General features: G+C 38.0%; 1 protein-coding gene across 7 annotated transcripts in view; it reads left to right on the top strand.

The window, feature by feature from the left end:
* The window catches only part of BRAF (B-Raf proto-oncogene, serine/threonine kinase), a 147,053-nt gene that overhangs the window by 53,401 nt on the left and 76,155 nt on the right, over positions 1-17,497 (top strand). For all 7 annotated transcript variants that reach the window (XR_004229708.1, XM_031939208.1, XM_031939207.1 and 4 more), the window contains exon 3: positions 1,049-1,312. Coding sequence is in view for 6 of the 7 variants with exons in the window: in XM_031939208.1 (XP_031795068.1) it covers positions 1,049-1,312 (264 nt within the window). In the remaining variant the exon portion in view is untranslated. The remainder of the gene's footprint in view (positions 1-1,048; positions 1,313-17,497) is intronic.

The following is a 17,497-nucleotide window of genomic DNA, read 5'->3' as shown; positions in this document are numbered from 1 at the left end:
CACTGTCTTTTTGTGTTGTTCCAGAATCTGTTCAGAGGCTTGATTTTAATGTTATTTCCAAGGGAAACTGGGGAGAACTCAGGCTTCTCTTCACCATTTTAGCTTCACCTCTAAACTTGAAGGTTTTAACTGTAATTGATTAGAAGGAAAGTCTTGTTCACAACACAAAAAAGAAATTCAGAAGAAGGTTGAGGCGGGGTATGAATGCTGAGGGGTTCTTTAGACATGTTTAAAATCTGTAGAATATCTAGATGGAAATGTCTGCAGACTGTTGATGATTGTTGAACTCAAGAAAATTCAGAGAAAGATAAGAGAACCCACCATAAAGCCCTGTGTACATAGGACTTTCCATACATAGAAAGGAATGATCTGGCTTGGGGAGCCAGCAAAAATAACTGAGTGACTCAACAGGTGGGAAGATAACCAGGAAGGAAATAGCAGTATCAAGAAAAACTGACAAGAAAAGTGTTGTACAGTAGTGTAAACAGATCAAGGAGAAGGCCTGAGAAGAAGCTATCAGTTTAGCAGTTAATAGACTATTGGTGTCTTTGAAAATAATTGTTTCAGTTGGCCTAACTAACCTGAGTGGAAAAAGTAAATTCATGAAGAATGCCTGTTATTAACTGAAACAGACAAGCAATCGTTAGAGACTATCAATCTTAGACAACAGTACAAATGGACAATGACCTGGACTCAGGGTACAACAGGAGGATCAGGTCAGATCTTTGAGAAGAGAATTGCATTTTTTGGGGAGGTTAATATCCACAGACTGACTTCAGAGGTTATGTAAAAGATGTGGCTTTTCATGATCAGTGTATACCTTGTAAAAAAAAAGATTATTGATTTAAAGTAAAAATCTATCAGGAACCTACTTCCTAACTCTTCATATTCTGAGGATTATTGTGATATTTTTTCATTCTAATTACTAATCTAATTTTATTGACCTAATTCCATTAAAATTACTGTTATCAGAACCTTAACTTTGAGACCTCCTTTGAACTCAGATTGCAAACTCAGATTAAATATTTAATTCTACTTTTCTTTATAGGCCTATGAAGAATACACCAGCAAGCTAGATGCACTTCAACAACGGGAACAACAATTATTAGAGTCCATGGGGAATGGAACTGATTTTTCTGTTTCTAGCTCAGCTTCAACAGACACAGTTACATCTTCTTCCTCTTCTAGCCTGTCAGTGGCACCTTCATCTCTTGCAGTTTTTCAGAATCCCACAGACATGTCAAGAAGCAATCCCAAGTCACCACAAAAACCAATTGTTAGAGTCTTCCTGCCCAACAAACAGAGGACTGTGGTAAGTAACTTTTGCAAGTCTTCATCTTCCCTGCTCTATTTTCTTTGTATTTTTTATACAGAAAAGATATAGAATACTATATTACATTGTATTAATCTGAATGTAAACTATATTTTTCCCAATCCAGTCTTGTATAAAACCTAAATGCAGCCAAATAATCAGTGTTATTTTCCAGTGTAAACCTGTTTTTCCTTTTAAAAATGACTCATTTTAAGTGTGATTTTGATCTATATTTGAACCAGGATGATAATTTTCAAAAAGATTGTACCAATATAATATAATATAATATAATATAATATAATATAATATAATATAATATAAATATAATTCTTTGGTGTTTTATTAAATACAACATTTTTTAAAAATGCATTTGTGTTGTCATCTTCAGTATTACCTCTGATGACTTGATACTATTAATCTAATTACAGTAAAGGTGATATCAAAGCCTTTTATTTGATGTCCTTTTTATAACTCAGTCTAAAGCCAAATTCTACACCAAGAATTACTAGTTGAATTTGAAAGTTATAATGTGCCTTAAGATATAGTATATGAAGATTGTGAAATACTGTCATTCTGTTAAGAAATGATGAAGGGAATTTCACAAAAACCTGGGAGAACTTTAATGAAATAATGCAGAGTGAAGTGAGCAAAATCAGGAGAAAATTTTATGCAAAAACAATATTATAAAGATAAATGATTTTGGAAGACTTAGGAATTCTGATTAACATAATTATCAACTTTAATTCCAAAGGACTCATGATAAAAGATACTGTCTACTTCCACATAGATAGCTGATGTACTCAGAATGCAGATTTAAACATCTTTTCTTTTGATTTCTTCTGACTTTTAGGACATAGCTAATATGGGAATTTGTTTTACTTAACTATACATAATTGTTACAAGTTTTGTTTTTCTTGCCTTCACAATAATTGGAGGAGTTGGGTGGGAATGAATTTGGAATTGAAAATGAAATTTAATTTAATTTTTTTATTATTATTATTATAGCTTTTTATTTACAAAACATATGCATGGGTAATTTTTCAACATTGACCCTTGCAAAACCTGTTCCAAATTTTCCCTTCCTTTCCCCTACCACCTCTCCTAGATGGCAGATAGTCCAATACATGTTAAATCCAATAAATGTATACATTTTTATATAGTTATCTTACTGCTCCAAAAAAATCGGATCTAAAAAGAAAGAAAAAAACCTGAGAAGGAAAACAAAAATGCAAGCAAACATTAACAGAAAGAGTACAAATGCTATGTCATGGTCAGTTGCCCATCGTTTTCTCTTTGGGTGTAGGTGGTTTTCTTCATTACTGGACAATTAGAACTGGTTTGAATTTTCTCATTGTTGAAGAGAGCCACATACATCAGAACTGATCATTGTATAATCTTGTTGCCATGTATAATGATCTCCTGGTTCTGCTCGTTTCACTTAGCATCAGTTCATGCAAGTCTCTCCAAGCCTCTATTCATCCTGCTGGTCATTTCTTACAGAACAATAATATTTCATAACATTCATATACCACAATTTATTCAGCCATTCTCCAATTTATGGGCATCCACTCAGTTTTGTTTCTAGCCACTATGAAAAGGGCTGCCACAAACATTTTTGCACATGTGGGTCCCTTTTCCTCCTTAAACATCTCATTAGGATATAATCACAGTAGAAACACTACTGTGTATCCACAAAGGGTATCCACAGTCTGATAACTTTTTTGAGCATAGTTCCAAATAGCTTTCCAGAATGACTGGATATATTCACAATTCCACCAACAATGTATCATTGTTCCAGTTTTCCCACTTTCCCTCTCATTCTAACCAATCTGAGAGGTATGTAGTGGTATCTCAGAGTTGTATTTGCATTTCTCTGATCAATAGTGATTTGGAGCACCTTTTCATATAACTAGAAATCATTTCAATTTCTTCATCTGAAAACTGTTCATATCTTTTAACCATTTATCAATTGGAGAATGGCTTGATTTCCTATAAATTTGAGTCAATTCTCTGTATATTTTGGGAATGAGGCCTTTATCAGAACCTTTGAATGTAAAAATGTTTCCCGGTTTATTGCTTTTCTTCTAATCTTATCTGCATTAATTTTATTTGTATAAAAACATTTTAACTTAATATAATCAAAATTATCTATTTTGTGATCAATAATTATCTTTAGTTCTTCTTTGGTCACAAATTCCTTCCTCCTCCACGGGTCTGAGAGATCACTATCCTATGTTCCTCTAATTTATTTATAATCTCATTCTTTATGCTTAGATCATGAATCCATTTTGACCTTATCTTGGTATATGGTGTTAAGCGTGGGTCAGTGCCTAGTTTCTGCCATACTAGCTTCCAATTTTCCCAGCAGTTTTTGTCAACTAGTGAATTCTTATCCTAAAAACTGGGTTCTTTGGGTTTGTCAAATACTAGATTGCTAGTTATTGACTATTTTTTCCTGTGAACCTAACCTATTCCACTGATCAACTAATCTATTTCTTAGCCAATACCAAATGGTTTTGGTGACCACTGCTGTATAATATAGTTTTAGATCTGGTACAGCTAGGCCACCTTCATTTGATTTTTTTTTTTTCTGTTAGTTCCCTTGAAATTCTTGACCTTTTGTTCTTCTAGATCAGTGTTTCCCAAAGTGTGATATGCATACCCCCTCCCCCCCAGGGGTATGGGAAGAGTTTGGTGAGGGGGTACTCATTACATCATGCTTAGCTGTGCCTAATTCTACATTCTCATGAGTCAAGTCAAGACAGTCTTGTGAAGTGTGAGATGGTCTAGTGTGACCCGGCATGAATATACCACACTTTGTTACAGAGACAACTTACTTCATTAATAGTTAGTGGCTTCTCCAGGAGCCTGTGTATTTTTAGCTTTTGTGCGATTTTCCTTATAGAAGGATGAAATTGTTTGTTCTGAGATAACAGATCGTCATAATTTGGTTCCCTGGTTGTTCATTTTAATCTGAGATGCAGCTCCATGTCCAATAGTCTGTTCCTTTTTTTCGACTTAATGTCTACAAATGCTAAAAAAGTAACTTCATATAAATATGAAGTTGGAAAAGGCAAGATGTATTTCAGAACTTTTTCTGTTAAAATAGGATACACATGTTACATTTGTAACCAGAATGATGTTAAAGTACACTCCTTATGTTTATTTTCCAAGAATCCAATTCCAATAATTGCTCTTCCGCAAGCAACAAACTTTCTGGCATGGATTTATATTTTATTATGAATAATTTTATTTTTCATTTATTATTTTATTTTTTTTATTTATTTTTTATTTGCTCGATCTATCCAAGAGCACTTGATATTTTTCCAATTGTTTAGATCTGACTTTATTTGTGTGGAAAATGTTTTGTAGTTTTGCTCATATAATTCCTGACTTTCCCTTGGCAGATAGAGTCCCAAATATAAACACCGTGAATTAAAAAAAAATCACAAGTCATTGAAAGCAAAAATGTGTATAATACTAGGCAAAATGGTAATGATCCAAAGATGAAGTTAGGCATAGATAGACAGATCCCTCTGGGACCTCAGAATCCAAAGGCAAGGAATACTCAAATAACTAATACAAGGCAGACTGGTTGAAGCAGTATGCAGTGGGAAATTTGAGAATGGAAAAATCATTTTTAGTTGTCAGGCATTGAGAAGTTAATTTGGGGGGAGGGAACAAAGAAGCTTCAAATTTTAAAAGGGCCAAGGACATCTTTTGCAGATGGAAATAACAGTTCAGTTCAGGGAACACATAGTTAGCAGTCCTCAAGAGCTAAAGCCTGGCACTGGTATGCAGTTGTTGATGAGTAGATCTTTTATCAAGGACTTATGGAAAAATATGAACAAGAATCACAGAACCTGAGTTGAAAGAGACTTCAGACTCTCTAAGAGTCTGAGTAGAACTATATCCCCAAAATGTCATTAAAGATTTCCACTATTTGTTGAAGTAATTTTTGGATATCTTATTAGGAAATATTTCTTTGTATAGAACCAAAGTCTGCCTTCTCCAGTTTCTAATCCAGTAATTCTTAAATTTGGGTGCATTTACTTTCAATTGAAGTAATACTCCAATAAAAAATTCCCCCAAAAAATAAGTTTGCATTGTAATCTAATATATTTTATTTTATACATTTGAGAACTTTATTCTGAGATGGGATTCATAGGCTTTAACACTTGATTCTTGGCATTCTCTATGGGTATCTCCGTTGCTTGGATTGCTCTCTTTCTTCACTCTGATACTGATATTCCTGGCTTCCTTTTAAATTCCAGACTCTTAAAAATATTCTCACTACTTTAACTTTCTTACCACCCACTCACTCCTACCCCCCCTTCCAATGTAGCTTAATTTGGGGCATATTTTTAGATGCCTGAGACCTCTATTTTGAAATACCTGTTAGGCAATCTCACACTCAGTGTACTTCAGACCAAACACTCTATCCTGTCTCCACTTATATCTATTCTTTTTCCAAACTTGCCTACTCTGTTGTTGGTACCACCATCCTAATAACCCAGATTAAAACATTAGTACTGACTTTTCCCTCTGCTTCAACTGATTGTATCTCGTCAGTTGTCAAGTCCCATGAATTGTTCCTCTGTAGCATCTAACTCATCATTTACTCATTCTGTCTTATAGTACCTCTCAGTTGCTTAATTGATCCTTCTGATCAAAATAACTATCAAAATAATGTGGCACAAATTTAATAATGTCAGCCTGCTTCTTAAAAATCTTTTGTGCCTTCTTTTTATTTCTAGGATAAAAAAACCCAAGTTCTTAGTCAGGCCAAGAATTAAGTAACTCATACTCAGTGTTCTAAGCACTGTGTTAAGTGTTTAGACTCGCAGGGGTCCTCAAACTTTTTAAATAGGGGGCCAGTTCACTGTCCCTCAGACTTGAAGGGCCGGACTAAAGTAAAAACAAAAACTTTGTTTTGTGGGCCTTTAAATAAAGAAACTTCATAGCCCTGAGTGAGGGGGATAAACGTCCTCAACTGCCCCATCTGGCCCGCGGGCCATAGTTTGAGGACCCCTGGTTTAGAGTATAAACACTGGCAAAAAGAAAGGCAATCCCTATCCTCAAGGAGTTTACTTTATAATGAGAGAATATCACAAATTAAAGGGAGTCAGGAACCTGGAGGGAGTTGTAGAGAAAAGCAGAACTGGCAAAGTGAGCCTGTTTTTCTAGCTTTGGTTCATATTTATTCCCCTTCTCACCCTCTGCATTCCTATTGTTCATGGCTTTCTTATAACCTCTTCATTTTTTTCAAGGGATCAGCTTGCTATTTTCCTTTATGATTATGATATATATTTCCATCCTGATTGCTCCAGCTGTTGAGTTCTTTCCTTTCTTCAAATACTCCTAAAGCATTGCCTCATCCTTTTTTATAAGGATTTTTTTAAAGGATTTAAAAAGAAATCCTTTATTTCTTTTTTTTTTCTGATCCCAGTCAACTCCAACTTTGTTATATTCTAAAAATAGATATATTGTATATATCATATCCATCTGGTAGAGTATGAGTACCTTAGGAGGAACTGTTGATTCTTGTATTCTTAGCACTTAGTACAATGTCTTGCACATAAAAAAACTTAAATACTTGTTGAAGTAATTATTTACCTATTAAATTTAGCCTTATGTTTCCTTAAATTTCTTTTCATATTAAAAACATCTTCTCTGCCACCTACTACAGAAATTGAGGATCCTCAAAAAGTGACCATTCATGGCATTAAAATTTTTTGTGAATTTAGACCATTAAATGCCATCAAATGCCATCCTTCCATACAAGGCTACCTTCTGTTTTGTTCTACTTGCTTAGAGTATGATATAAACTTTGAAATTTTGGATAAATAACTTTCTGTACTGTTGTCTTTATTGCCTTATAAATGAAACAGGATGTAGTACCTAATCTAGAAAGGAAAAGCTCTCCATCAAAGACTTCATTCACTTTTAATTGTTGTATCTTTCCCTTCCTGCTCTTCCAGCTTTCTCACTGTGCTCACTTTAGCTTAGCATACAGAGATTGTTCAGTTGCATAAATAAACTTTAATATAAAGTTAGGTATATTTCAAATACAAATTAGATATAATTGAAATGAAAAAAGTCAACAATACAATTTCATGTTACTCAGCTTAGCACATGTTTAGTATAACAGGCAATCTAATTCCAAATTATTCCCATTTTTTACAACCCTTTTTCTACAAGCCCTGAATCTAGGAGGTTTGGTTATTTTAACTAATTTCCATTCCTCCACCATGTTGTTGATATTAATCCTCTGGTCCCTAAAGGAACAAGTTCCTTTTTTATTTTAAGATTCCTTTTGCTTTCTGTTCAAAATTCTCTATACTCATCTCCCTTGTTATCTTGGCTAGTTTTTCCCTGGTACCAGGGATATAACTGCAACTAAAATCTTTATATGTAGAAAACTTTAATAGAGTGAACTTCAGAGGAGACTTTTCTCAGTAATGGTAGTAAATGAAGGGGAAGTAGGAAATAGTCATATATCTAAAATTGGTGGGGTGACATAATGTGAGGAGATTTTAGTAAATGTATGGCCTATACTAAAGAGCATGGGGTTTGAGGGAGGAATGGGTACCAAGGTAGAGTCCAGTAGTGAGAGCAAAGTAGTTGGAAGAAGTATAAGAAAAAGAGGTCCAGAATAGAGGGAAGTTTGTCCATTATTCTGAAATAGGAATTACAGAGGACACAGTGAAAGGAGATGGATGGAGTTGTAATGAGACATGAATTAAAGAAAATGGAGATGAAAAGAACAGGAGATAGACACACAACAGCAATGAAGGTCCCCAGGCCAGTGTTGCACCCTAGCCTGAAAGGCTAAGAAGGAGTTAGCACCCTACTGGCAGGGGCCCCAGAATGACATCAAGAAAAGCTGGAGAGAAAATGCTAGAAGCCAAGTTCTCATCCTTGGAGTGGGAAAAAGTAAGGAAGAAAACTAGAGTGAGAGAAGGACACAGACAATTTCACTCTTCTTTCTCCAGAGTGTTTTCAGGGGTCCTGTGGAAAGTAGCTTCAGGTCCTCTATGGGTTCACAGGAATATTCTGAAATATCTGAAGAAGTAACAGAAGCAGCATTTTTAATCCTAGAAATAGGAGTCCAGCTGGGGATTTCCCCCACATATTTAATAGGAGAATTCTTTGCTGTCGAAAGTCCCCTTTCTTTCCATGTAGCCCTGTGAGCATGCAAAATTTGAAAAGGATATTTGGAGTCAGTATAGATGTTCACTCTCCTTCCTTTCCCCAGTTCCACAGCTCTACTTAGGGCAATGAGTTCAGCTTTCTGGGCAGAAGTCCCCGGGGCAATGATTTAGCCTCCAGAATGCTGTTGAGGGTCACCACAGAATATCCTGCCTTTCTTTCCCCATTTTCAAGAAAACTGGACCATCTGTAAACCATCTAGATTGTCAAGAGGAATGTCCCTCAAATCACGTAGGCTGGAGTAGGCAGGATCTAAAGCTTGCTCACAATTATGAATGATGTCTCCTGACTGAGTGTTTTCAGGGAACAGGATGACAAAGTTAAGAGTGTGACACACCTGGAGAGTCAAGAAGGGGGTGTCTAGCAGGAGAGCCTGATATCTGGTGAGCCGCCCACCAGTGAGCCACTGAAGCCCTTTGGCTTCTAAAATGTTCTGAACCCAGTGGGGGTTTAAAAGCCCTAGAGTGAGTTTTGAGGCTTCTTTAATTAGAAGGGCTGTAACAGCCATTGCTCTAAGGCATGAGGGTCATCCTAGAGAAACCCAGGTCAGTTTGTTTGAGAAGTAGGCGTCCACCTAGAGAGACTTACATGAACTGATGTTGAGTGAAATGAGCAGGACCAGGAGATCATTATATACTTCAACAACAATACTGTATGATCAGTTCTGATGGACATGGCCCTCTTCAATAATCAGATGAACCAAATCAGTTCCAATAGAGCAGTAATGAATTGAACCAGGGAAAGAACTCTGGGAAATGAGTATGAACCACTACATAGAATTCCCAATCCCTCTATTTTTGTCCACCTGCATTTTTGATTTCCTTCACAGGTTAATTGTATAGTATTTCAAAGTCCTATTCTTTTTGTACAGCAAAATAACTGTGTGGACATGTATACATATATTGTATTTAACTTAAGTTACTTAAGCATATTTAACATGTACTGGTCAACCTGCCATCTGGGGGAGGGGGTGGGGGGAAGGAGGGGGAAAATTGAAACAAAGGGTTTTGCAGTTGTCAAGGCTGAAAAATTACCCATGCATATAACTTGTAAATAAACAGCTATAAAAAAAAAAAGAAGAAGAAGAAGAAGAAGAAGAAGTAGGCATCCAGGCTGGGATCAGTTCCAAGAACCTGAGTTAAGACCCTCAGGGTATGCGCCCCCCCCCCCCAATCCCCCTGCTTTTCATCTACATACAGAGTGAAAGGCTTTTCTAAATTAGGTAGAGCCAGGGCAGGGGTGGAGGTCAGTTTGGCTTTCAGGGTCTTGAAAGCCTTGGCCTGATCAGGACCTTGAATGGGGGTTGCATTATGGCCCAAATATTTGACAGAAATTGCCTGCCAGTATCCAAAACCAGGGCTTTGGATAAGGAGACCCTGTAGCCCCTAGAGGCCAGAAAATTAAGAGTTTTTAATGGCTATGTCTAAGGAAGCCTCTGGGTTGGGGCTGCAGATGAAGATACCATCCTTATACTGAATGAGACTGCTATTGAGCAGCTCCAAATCCTTTAAATCGGAGGTCCTCAAACTTTTTAAATAGGGGGCCAGTTCACTGTCCCTCAGACTGTAGGAGGGCCGGACTATAGTAAAAACAAAAACTATGAACAAATTCCTATGCACGCTGCATATATCTTATTTTGAAGTGAAGAAACAAAACGGGAAGAAATACAATGTTTAACATGAAGTAAAGTTAATTCAACAAACTTACCAGTATTTCAATGGTAACTATGGGCCTTCTTTTGGCTAATGAGATGGTCAATGTCTGGTTCCATATTTGTCACTGCTAGTGGTAACAAGAGATGCAAGTGGGCATCCGTTAATCTTGATCTGGTTGGAGATTTCAAATGTTTGATTCTAGAAAAAGTCTGTTCACAGACATAAGTGCTGCCAAAGATGGTTGCCATTTTGAGTGCATGGTTCCTGAGATGAGGATATGTCTCAGAGGGGAAAGATGCATAGAAATTATGAAGTTTGCTTGACTTGAACGCACCTTTCAGAGAGTCACAATTCTGCAGTTCAGGCCAGTTCCATTTGGTAAATTGTATCCACATTTTCAGTGTCAATAGAAAATAGGTTACAGCAAAGTTTTATGTCCTTTTCATGGAGATGAAGCTCTTTAAATCTAAATTGGAACTCCTTTTGCAATTTTTCCAGTGAATCCACACGTTTTGTTTGGGAATGCAATCGGCGGTTTTTCCGCTAACAGATTTTGAGTTGTGGGGAGATGGCAGAAGTTTTCCTCCTTCACATGTTTGATGAGGAGGCCTAATTTTACTTCAAATGCTTTGACATGTGATTGCATATCACAGATGAGCTTCCCCTTTCCTTGAAGTTGCATATTAAAATTGTTGAGTAGCTCTGTTACATCTGTCAGAAAGGCAAGGTGCCATTTCCATTCTGCATCATTGAGCTCTGGTACTTTGTTTTTTGAAAGCAGAAAAGTTGTAATCTGTGGAAGTAAGTCATAGAAATGTTTCAAAACTCTCCCTCGACTCAGCCAATGGACTTCTGTGTGATATAGAACATCTTCATACTCAACATTTAGCTCAGACAGAAATTCTTGAAATTGTCTGTGATTTAGTGCATAGCTCTAATGAAGTTAACACAAGATACCACAATTTTCATAACAGAGTCCCACGTCAGTGATTTACTACACAGCGCTTGTTGGTGGATGAGGCCATGTATGGCTATTGGCTGAGAATGGTTATGTTTGTCCATCTCTTGGTTAATGAGGGCAATTACTCTTTTCTTAGACCCCACCATGCTAGGAGCACCATCAGTTGTCACGCTGGCTAGTTTAGCCCACTCCAGCTCCATATCCTCTCCTGTAGTTGTTCCTTTGATGTTTTACAGTGCAGCAAGCTCTTCTATGACTTAGATATCCTCTCCTGTAGTTGTTCCTTTGATGCTTTGTAGTGCAGCAAGCTCTTCTATGACTTCAAAATAATCATTTGTCCCACAAATAAAAATTAGAAGTTGTGCAGAATCACGAACATCATTGCTTTTGTCGAATGCCAAGGAAAAATATGAAATTTTTTTAATGGAGTTTTGTAAATGCTGATGCAGATTGTCTCCCATTTCTTCAATCCTCTGTGTAATTAGGTCCCGAAAGACTCACTGTACTAAATAAATTGGCCTTCTCTGGACACATCTCTTTGGCAACAGAAGACATTCTTTAACAAATTCTCCCTCCATGAATGATCTGCCAGTGCATGCTATTAGCTTGGCAACTTGAAAACTTGCTTGCAGTGATGAAATATTAGCTGCTTCTGCTTCACAAAAGTATTTTGCTGAGTTGTCAATGTATTTTTCAGTTTTAATATTTTATCTTTTTTCATTTCTCCAACCAAACAATCATATTTATCTTTATGTTGAGTTTCATAGTGTCGATGCAAATTATATTCTTTGAACACAGACACTATATTCTGACATATTAGACATACAGCTCTTTCCTTGTACTGCATGAAAAAGTAATCATAAGTCCACTGTTCTTTGAATATCCTACACTCCAAGCCAATTTTTCTTTTTCTTGACATTATTTCCTAGGGATTCCAAATTGAGGAATCAATGTAAAATGGCTGAGGATAAGCATTGAACTGTAAATTCAAAGACAGAGATAGAATCTCTTTTTACCAGAGTGATAAATTGAAGCCAAATGTTGAGGCGCTTAGCTGTTAACTAAGAAGTAGGGGGATAAATACCCTCCAGTTTAGAGGTATTAGTAAAATACCAATATATATATACAGCGCTACAAAAACAATATACCAGCAATAACTTTGCCCACACAAAGACATACAGACTGCAATGCCCAACTTCCTCCAAGCTGCCTCTGCGTTGTGATGCCTCCATTTCCCTCACTCTCTCTCCTGCTCTTTGCGCTCCTGCCCTTCACTGCTGCAGTGAATTTCCCCTGCAGTGGCCGTGACATGCACAGCATGCACTGTGCATCCTCTGGGCCTGTCTGTTGTGGTGGCTGCCATTACTGTACAAGGCGTGGGCCCTCAGTTCTCTGTCTTCTGCATCTCTCCCCCTTCCCCACACCACATACCCCGGCCTAGGAACTCACCTCACCTCGGTATTGCTTCACACTCTGTCTCTGCCGCCTCAGCCCAGTGCCAGAAGTGGGACATCACTTCCGGTCTGATTTTGCCATAACCTGGCGGCCACATAAACATCCTCAGCAGCCGCATGTGGCCCTGGGCCTTAGTTTGAGGACCCCTGCCTTAAATCTTTATCCAGTGCTAAAAGCTTGTGCTTAAGAAATTTCTCAGTCAGTGGTTGCAATCCCTCCCTAGCTTCTGGCTTTATTAGGTATTGGCTTTTATGGCGGAATACACTGGGATCCTGCAGCCTGACTTTGAGGTGGCCTGAGTGGCTCGCCCAGGGATTCCTTGGTCTGAGATAGAGAGGAATCTATTTTCTTCCAGATTTCAAGGGGAATATGGGAGAACTTTGAAAACAACACAAAAAGATCACCTGGAGGTCTGAGAAAATTAGAAAAATTAGTTCCCCAATTTCACTATTAAAACATGCCCCATAAAGAAGCAGGATAGGAGGGAAAGGAGTGTTTAAACAAGTCACCAAACTGTCAGGGCAAAGGGAAAGTCTCCAAACAGTTAAGTTTCCCTTCAATCTCTGTTATCCTATGGGGAGGGGCAGCTGAGAACAGAATATTAAAGGGAGACAGAAAGGGTCCATAGCCACAAGAAATTCAATGCAAATTGGCCACATCTTACTGGCTACATCTGAGGATACCTGTGGTTTGGTTGTCCTGGTGGAGTGAGGGGGGGCAGCTTGTCACCTGTGAGTAGTCTTTTTTCCAGTGCCCCTTCTGGTTGTGCTCAGGGCAAGGACCAAGGAGTTTCTCCCAAGAACAGTTTTCAGTCCTGATGGCCCCATCCCTTACACCTGAATCACAAACTTCTATGGTTCCCAGATATGGCAACAGCTAAAATGTGGCACTATTCTCCATTTCTCTCTTTAATTCTGCAGTCTTCCTCCTTTGCTGCTATTCAGTCCCTATTTGACTCTGAAAGCTGTTTCTAACAGCTGGGTCTGGGGAGTTTGAGGGCTCAAGGCGGCTGACTTCTGCAGCTTCCTCCTTATATCTGGGGCAGATTGTTTAATATTAACATCTCCCCAGGAAAGCTCAAATTGGAAGGCATTGGCCTTAAACTCAAAAAACTTGGTGGGGTTCTCAGAGTAATAGCCAAATTTTTAATCTGGGAAAGGTCTGACATTGAAAAGGGCACCTTTCCCCTTAGTGTGTCTCCTTGAGAGTCTGCTGCTTCTCTCAGGTGGCAGAGATTAGAAGAGGTGGCTGAATCAGGATCCTGAGGAGGAGGAAAAGGGTCCCACTCCTTGTATCAGAGGGAATAAGGAGTGGTGTTAAGTCTGGACTTAACTCTCTGGAGGACCTCGGGATCAGCCCAAATCCTTAGTCTTAGTGGAGTAGTAAAGGAGGAAAGCCACGAGGATAGAATCTAGAATCTGGCATCTTCTCTTGTGTCTATGGCCAAGAGAGCATTCCCAAATGTCCCAGCCCTTAAATACTTCAGTATTATTACATAGCTACACCACACTGAGCACATGCCAGCTATAGAACATTACATCACATTAAGTATGTGCTTAGCTAGAGAATCATTATCTCATCAATCATACTGAGTCTTAAGTATACCTCTTCAGAGTTCTGCCCTCTTCAGAGTGGGGCTGGGAAGTCTCAGGATCTGGTTCAGGGGGTGAAGGGGGTATAGTTGAAATATTGTCAGACATGAGATCCTGACTTTGATCCTGACCACCTGAGGAGTGGTTCTGGAACGGATTCACAGGCTTCCTGATAAGGACTCCATGGGGGTGCAGAGAAGGGATCCTGTTTCCCTAAAAGAGTGGAAAATAGGGGGTTATTTAAAAGATGAGTATTTTCCAATTCTCCTCCAGTAAATTTTATCAGCAGCATCCTGCAGTACTGTCTTAATTTAGGATCTTGAGACAAGGCCATGAAGGCTTGAACGTAGAGAACTTCAGTCCACTTGCCTTGCTTTCAGCAAAACAAATCAAGCTGCTTATAGTTAATTGAGTCATTGATGGGCCATTTTTCCTGGTTCCCCAAAATATATTGAGGCCAAGCAGTATTGCAAAAGAAAATTAGTTTTTTAGTATTGAGATCTTTCAGGCCAAATTTGTCTGTCTTTTTAAAGAGACAGCCTTAGGGATAGAGACAGAGGTGGATTGTCCCATTTTGCCACAAGTCTTAGATTTTTGGGATTCTATAATCCTCATCCTCTCGGGCATTCCCAGAAAGGGAGACAGGTGACAGCAGTCCCCTAGTTAAGGGTACTTCTGCTAAAAGATACAGGAATTACAAGTCTGGCGTCATTATTCAAGGAAGTCTGCTGAACGTACTGCTCCTGACAACCCAAACCTTCCCAGGTATTTGGGTGTCCCAGCTATAGAATAGACACAATAGAGGCAAGAGGAGGCTTACATTGGCGAGGAAGATGAAAATTTTGGGGATCCCCATATGGGCCACCCAGTGTTTGGGGTGAGGATACCCTAAAAGCGATGGGGTCCCCAGGCTCATATTGCAGGTTTTGTGAAAGAATTCACAGTCCCGATTTCCAAGCAAGGTTTTTGGCAAAATGGGTTTATTTTCACTGAGAAGTCTCAGAGGGCTAGCTCCTAGTTAGGGAATTAGCAAAGATTTGGAATACAGTCTTGATTTTATTTTTAGCCTTCTATGGCTTGGGACTAAGGGCTAATTTTCAAATCAATAAGGGTGGTGATTCCCAGATCAATTGGAGATGGGAGTTTCCCCAGGGGAACCAGATAGTTTCCTCAGAGCCAGAAGGGGTTGAGATTAAGGGTTTTTCTAATCCAGGTCTACCCCCCGCCCCCCCCAAAAAAAAAAAAGATCAGGAGGACACAGAGTCCTATTAGATCAATGGGAATTTATTAGCCATTAGGTAGTGTTGTGGGTGGCATCTGAATTAGAGCCCAAGGAATGTTGCAGGGGAAAAACCACAGGGACACTGGGCCTTGTTCTTCAAAAGAAAATCTATTATCCCTCTTTTCAGTTAGTTTCAACTTCATTGTGAGTTCCAGTTTTAGTTGGTTCTTTTTTTTTTTTTTTCCTACCTCACATTTATAATATCTGGGGCCATATTTGGCTATAAGTACCATGCTATATGCACTATTTTAAAATCAGGGGTAACTATGGTAGCAAACCCAAGCAGATTAGCCATTAGACAAGGTGCTAATGATAATGACTGAGTAAATCTACAGGTTCTATTATAACGATAGTTTAAATATATCAAAACATGTTCAAAATTACTTATATTCAGTATTTAACCTTTATCAGACTTGCATGCTGTCTTGGAAAGGGAAGAGGGAGGAGGTGCAGGAGAAAAAATTTGCAAAGGTGAATATTGAAAACTCTTTGCATATATTTGGAAAATAAAATAGTATTTTTAAAAATGAGTACAAAGAACAAAATAAGGAAATGTAGTTTTAATGAAACTGTCCAAAAGTAATATAATTTTTTTAAAATTATAATCCATCCACCTGATTCTATACCAGATGTAACAAGAAGAAAATGTTCACAGCAGAAAATCTAACATCATTTTACATATTCAGTTTTTTTTAAGTATAATTACTTTCAACTCTCCAGCTTCTAGTGCTGTGTTAAATAAATTTCTTATGAAAGATGATTCTATCAAAAATGGAGTTAATGATAAAGGAAGCTATAATTGTGTGTGGTGGTGTGCTATGCTTTAGGATTATGCTCTTAAACCAATTTTTACTTTAGGTAAACTCAAATTTGCATCACAAGTAAAAAGAGAAACAATTCTGAGAAGCATTCTTATACCAGAAGCTCAAGATACTTTGCAACAAAAATTAGATTTGATTTCATATGTCACTATTATTATAGAGTTAATAGAACTTAAAAGTTGTTCTCAGTAGATATTTTTATGAAAATACTATGATTAATGTAAAAGTTACTTTCTAGTTGTCAAGACCCATAACAAATTGGTAGATTTAGGGCAGGTTGTGGAGAGTAGAAAAGGTTACTTTACTATTTTGGCTCCACTTTCATCCCCTTTAATTTACAACACAATTCAGTCTCAGTATTTTAAGCATACTGGTAGATTGAGACTCTTTGATAATCACTGTCCCCTCTTCTATACCTTCTCCTTCTCCCCGCATATTGTGGGAAACTTCTAAGAAAATAGATATTTGTCACATGACTAGAGTAAAGAAAAAGATTGAGGAATGACTACTTTCCTTCATTTGCTATAATTATTAACAATTACTGATATCCATATACCATTTTATATTTTAATGGATTTAAAGTAGTCTGAGTATGATGTGGGAAAGATTCCTCTCTTTGTGACTCCCAACCCCCCCCAGTTAATATAATTACCCTTAACTCACAAATCCTGGTCCCTTTGTATTCCAGTAGAAGATCCGGACTCCCACCAGGATCTGAGCCAACTTTGGGGCTACACCCAAAAGCCCCTCTAGCTAAATAAATCTCCCATTATAAAAGGGACAGGCTTTGCAGAAGTCTCCAAACATTCCAGCCATGTGAGGACCCTCTGTCCACTGGACCCTCTGTCCAGTGCCCTCCTTGTCTCTACCTTCACCTATCTCCTACTTCTAAACTCAGTAATAAACCTCTTTTATCAATCTAGCTCTCAGGCCAATAAATGCCTTTATTGGGGACTCATGCTGCTACTAGACCTCATTTACTGCCGTATCCTTGCGCTGAATCCAAGGGATTGCAGGGAAGCTCTGTTTGACTCCCTGTACCCCAAACCTGGCACAAGACCTCAACTAAACCCTAATTTTATTTAGGTACCCCCATATCTAGACCTCAACAAGTACATTCCTTTACGTTTTCTTATCCATATCTTTCCAAATGTCTTCTATTTAAGGTCCACCCCATATGCTAGAGTAGTCAGAAAGAAATAATTTG

The sequence above is a fragment of the Sarcophilus harrisii genome, chromosome 5, assembly GCF_902635505.1.
Source record: "Sarcophilus harrisii chromosome 5, mSarHar1.11, whole genome shotgun sequence".
NCBI lineage: Eukaryota > Metazoa > Chordata > Mammalia > Dasyuromorphia > Dasyuridae > Sarcophilus > Sarcophilus harrisii.
The sequence above is the reverse complement of the archived record's forward strand: the minus strand, read 5'-3'. Positions and strand labels throughout refer to the sequence as shown.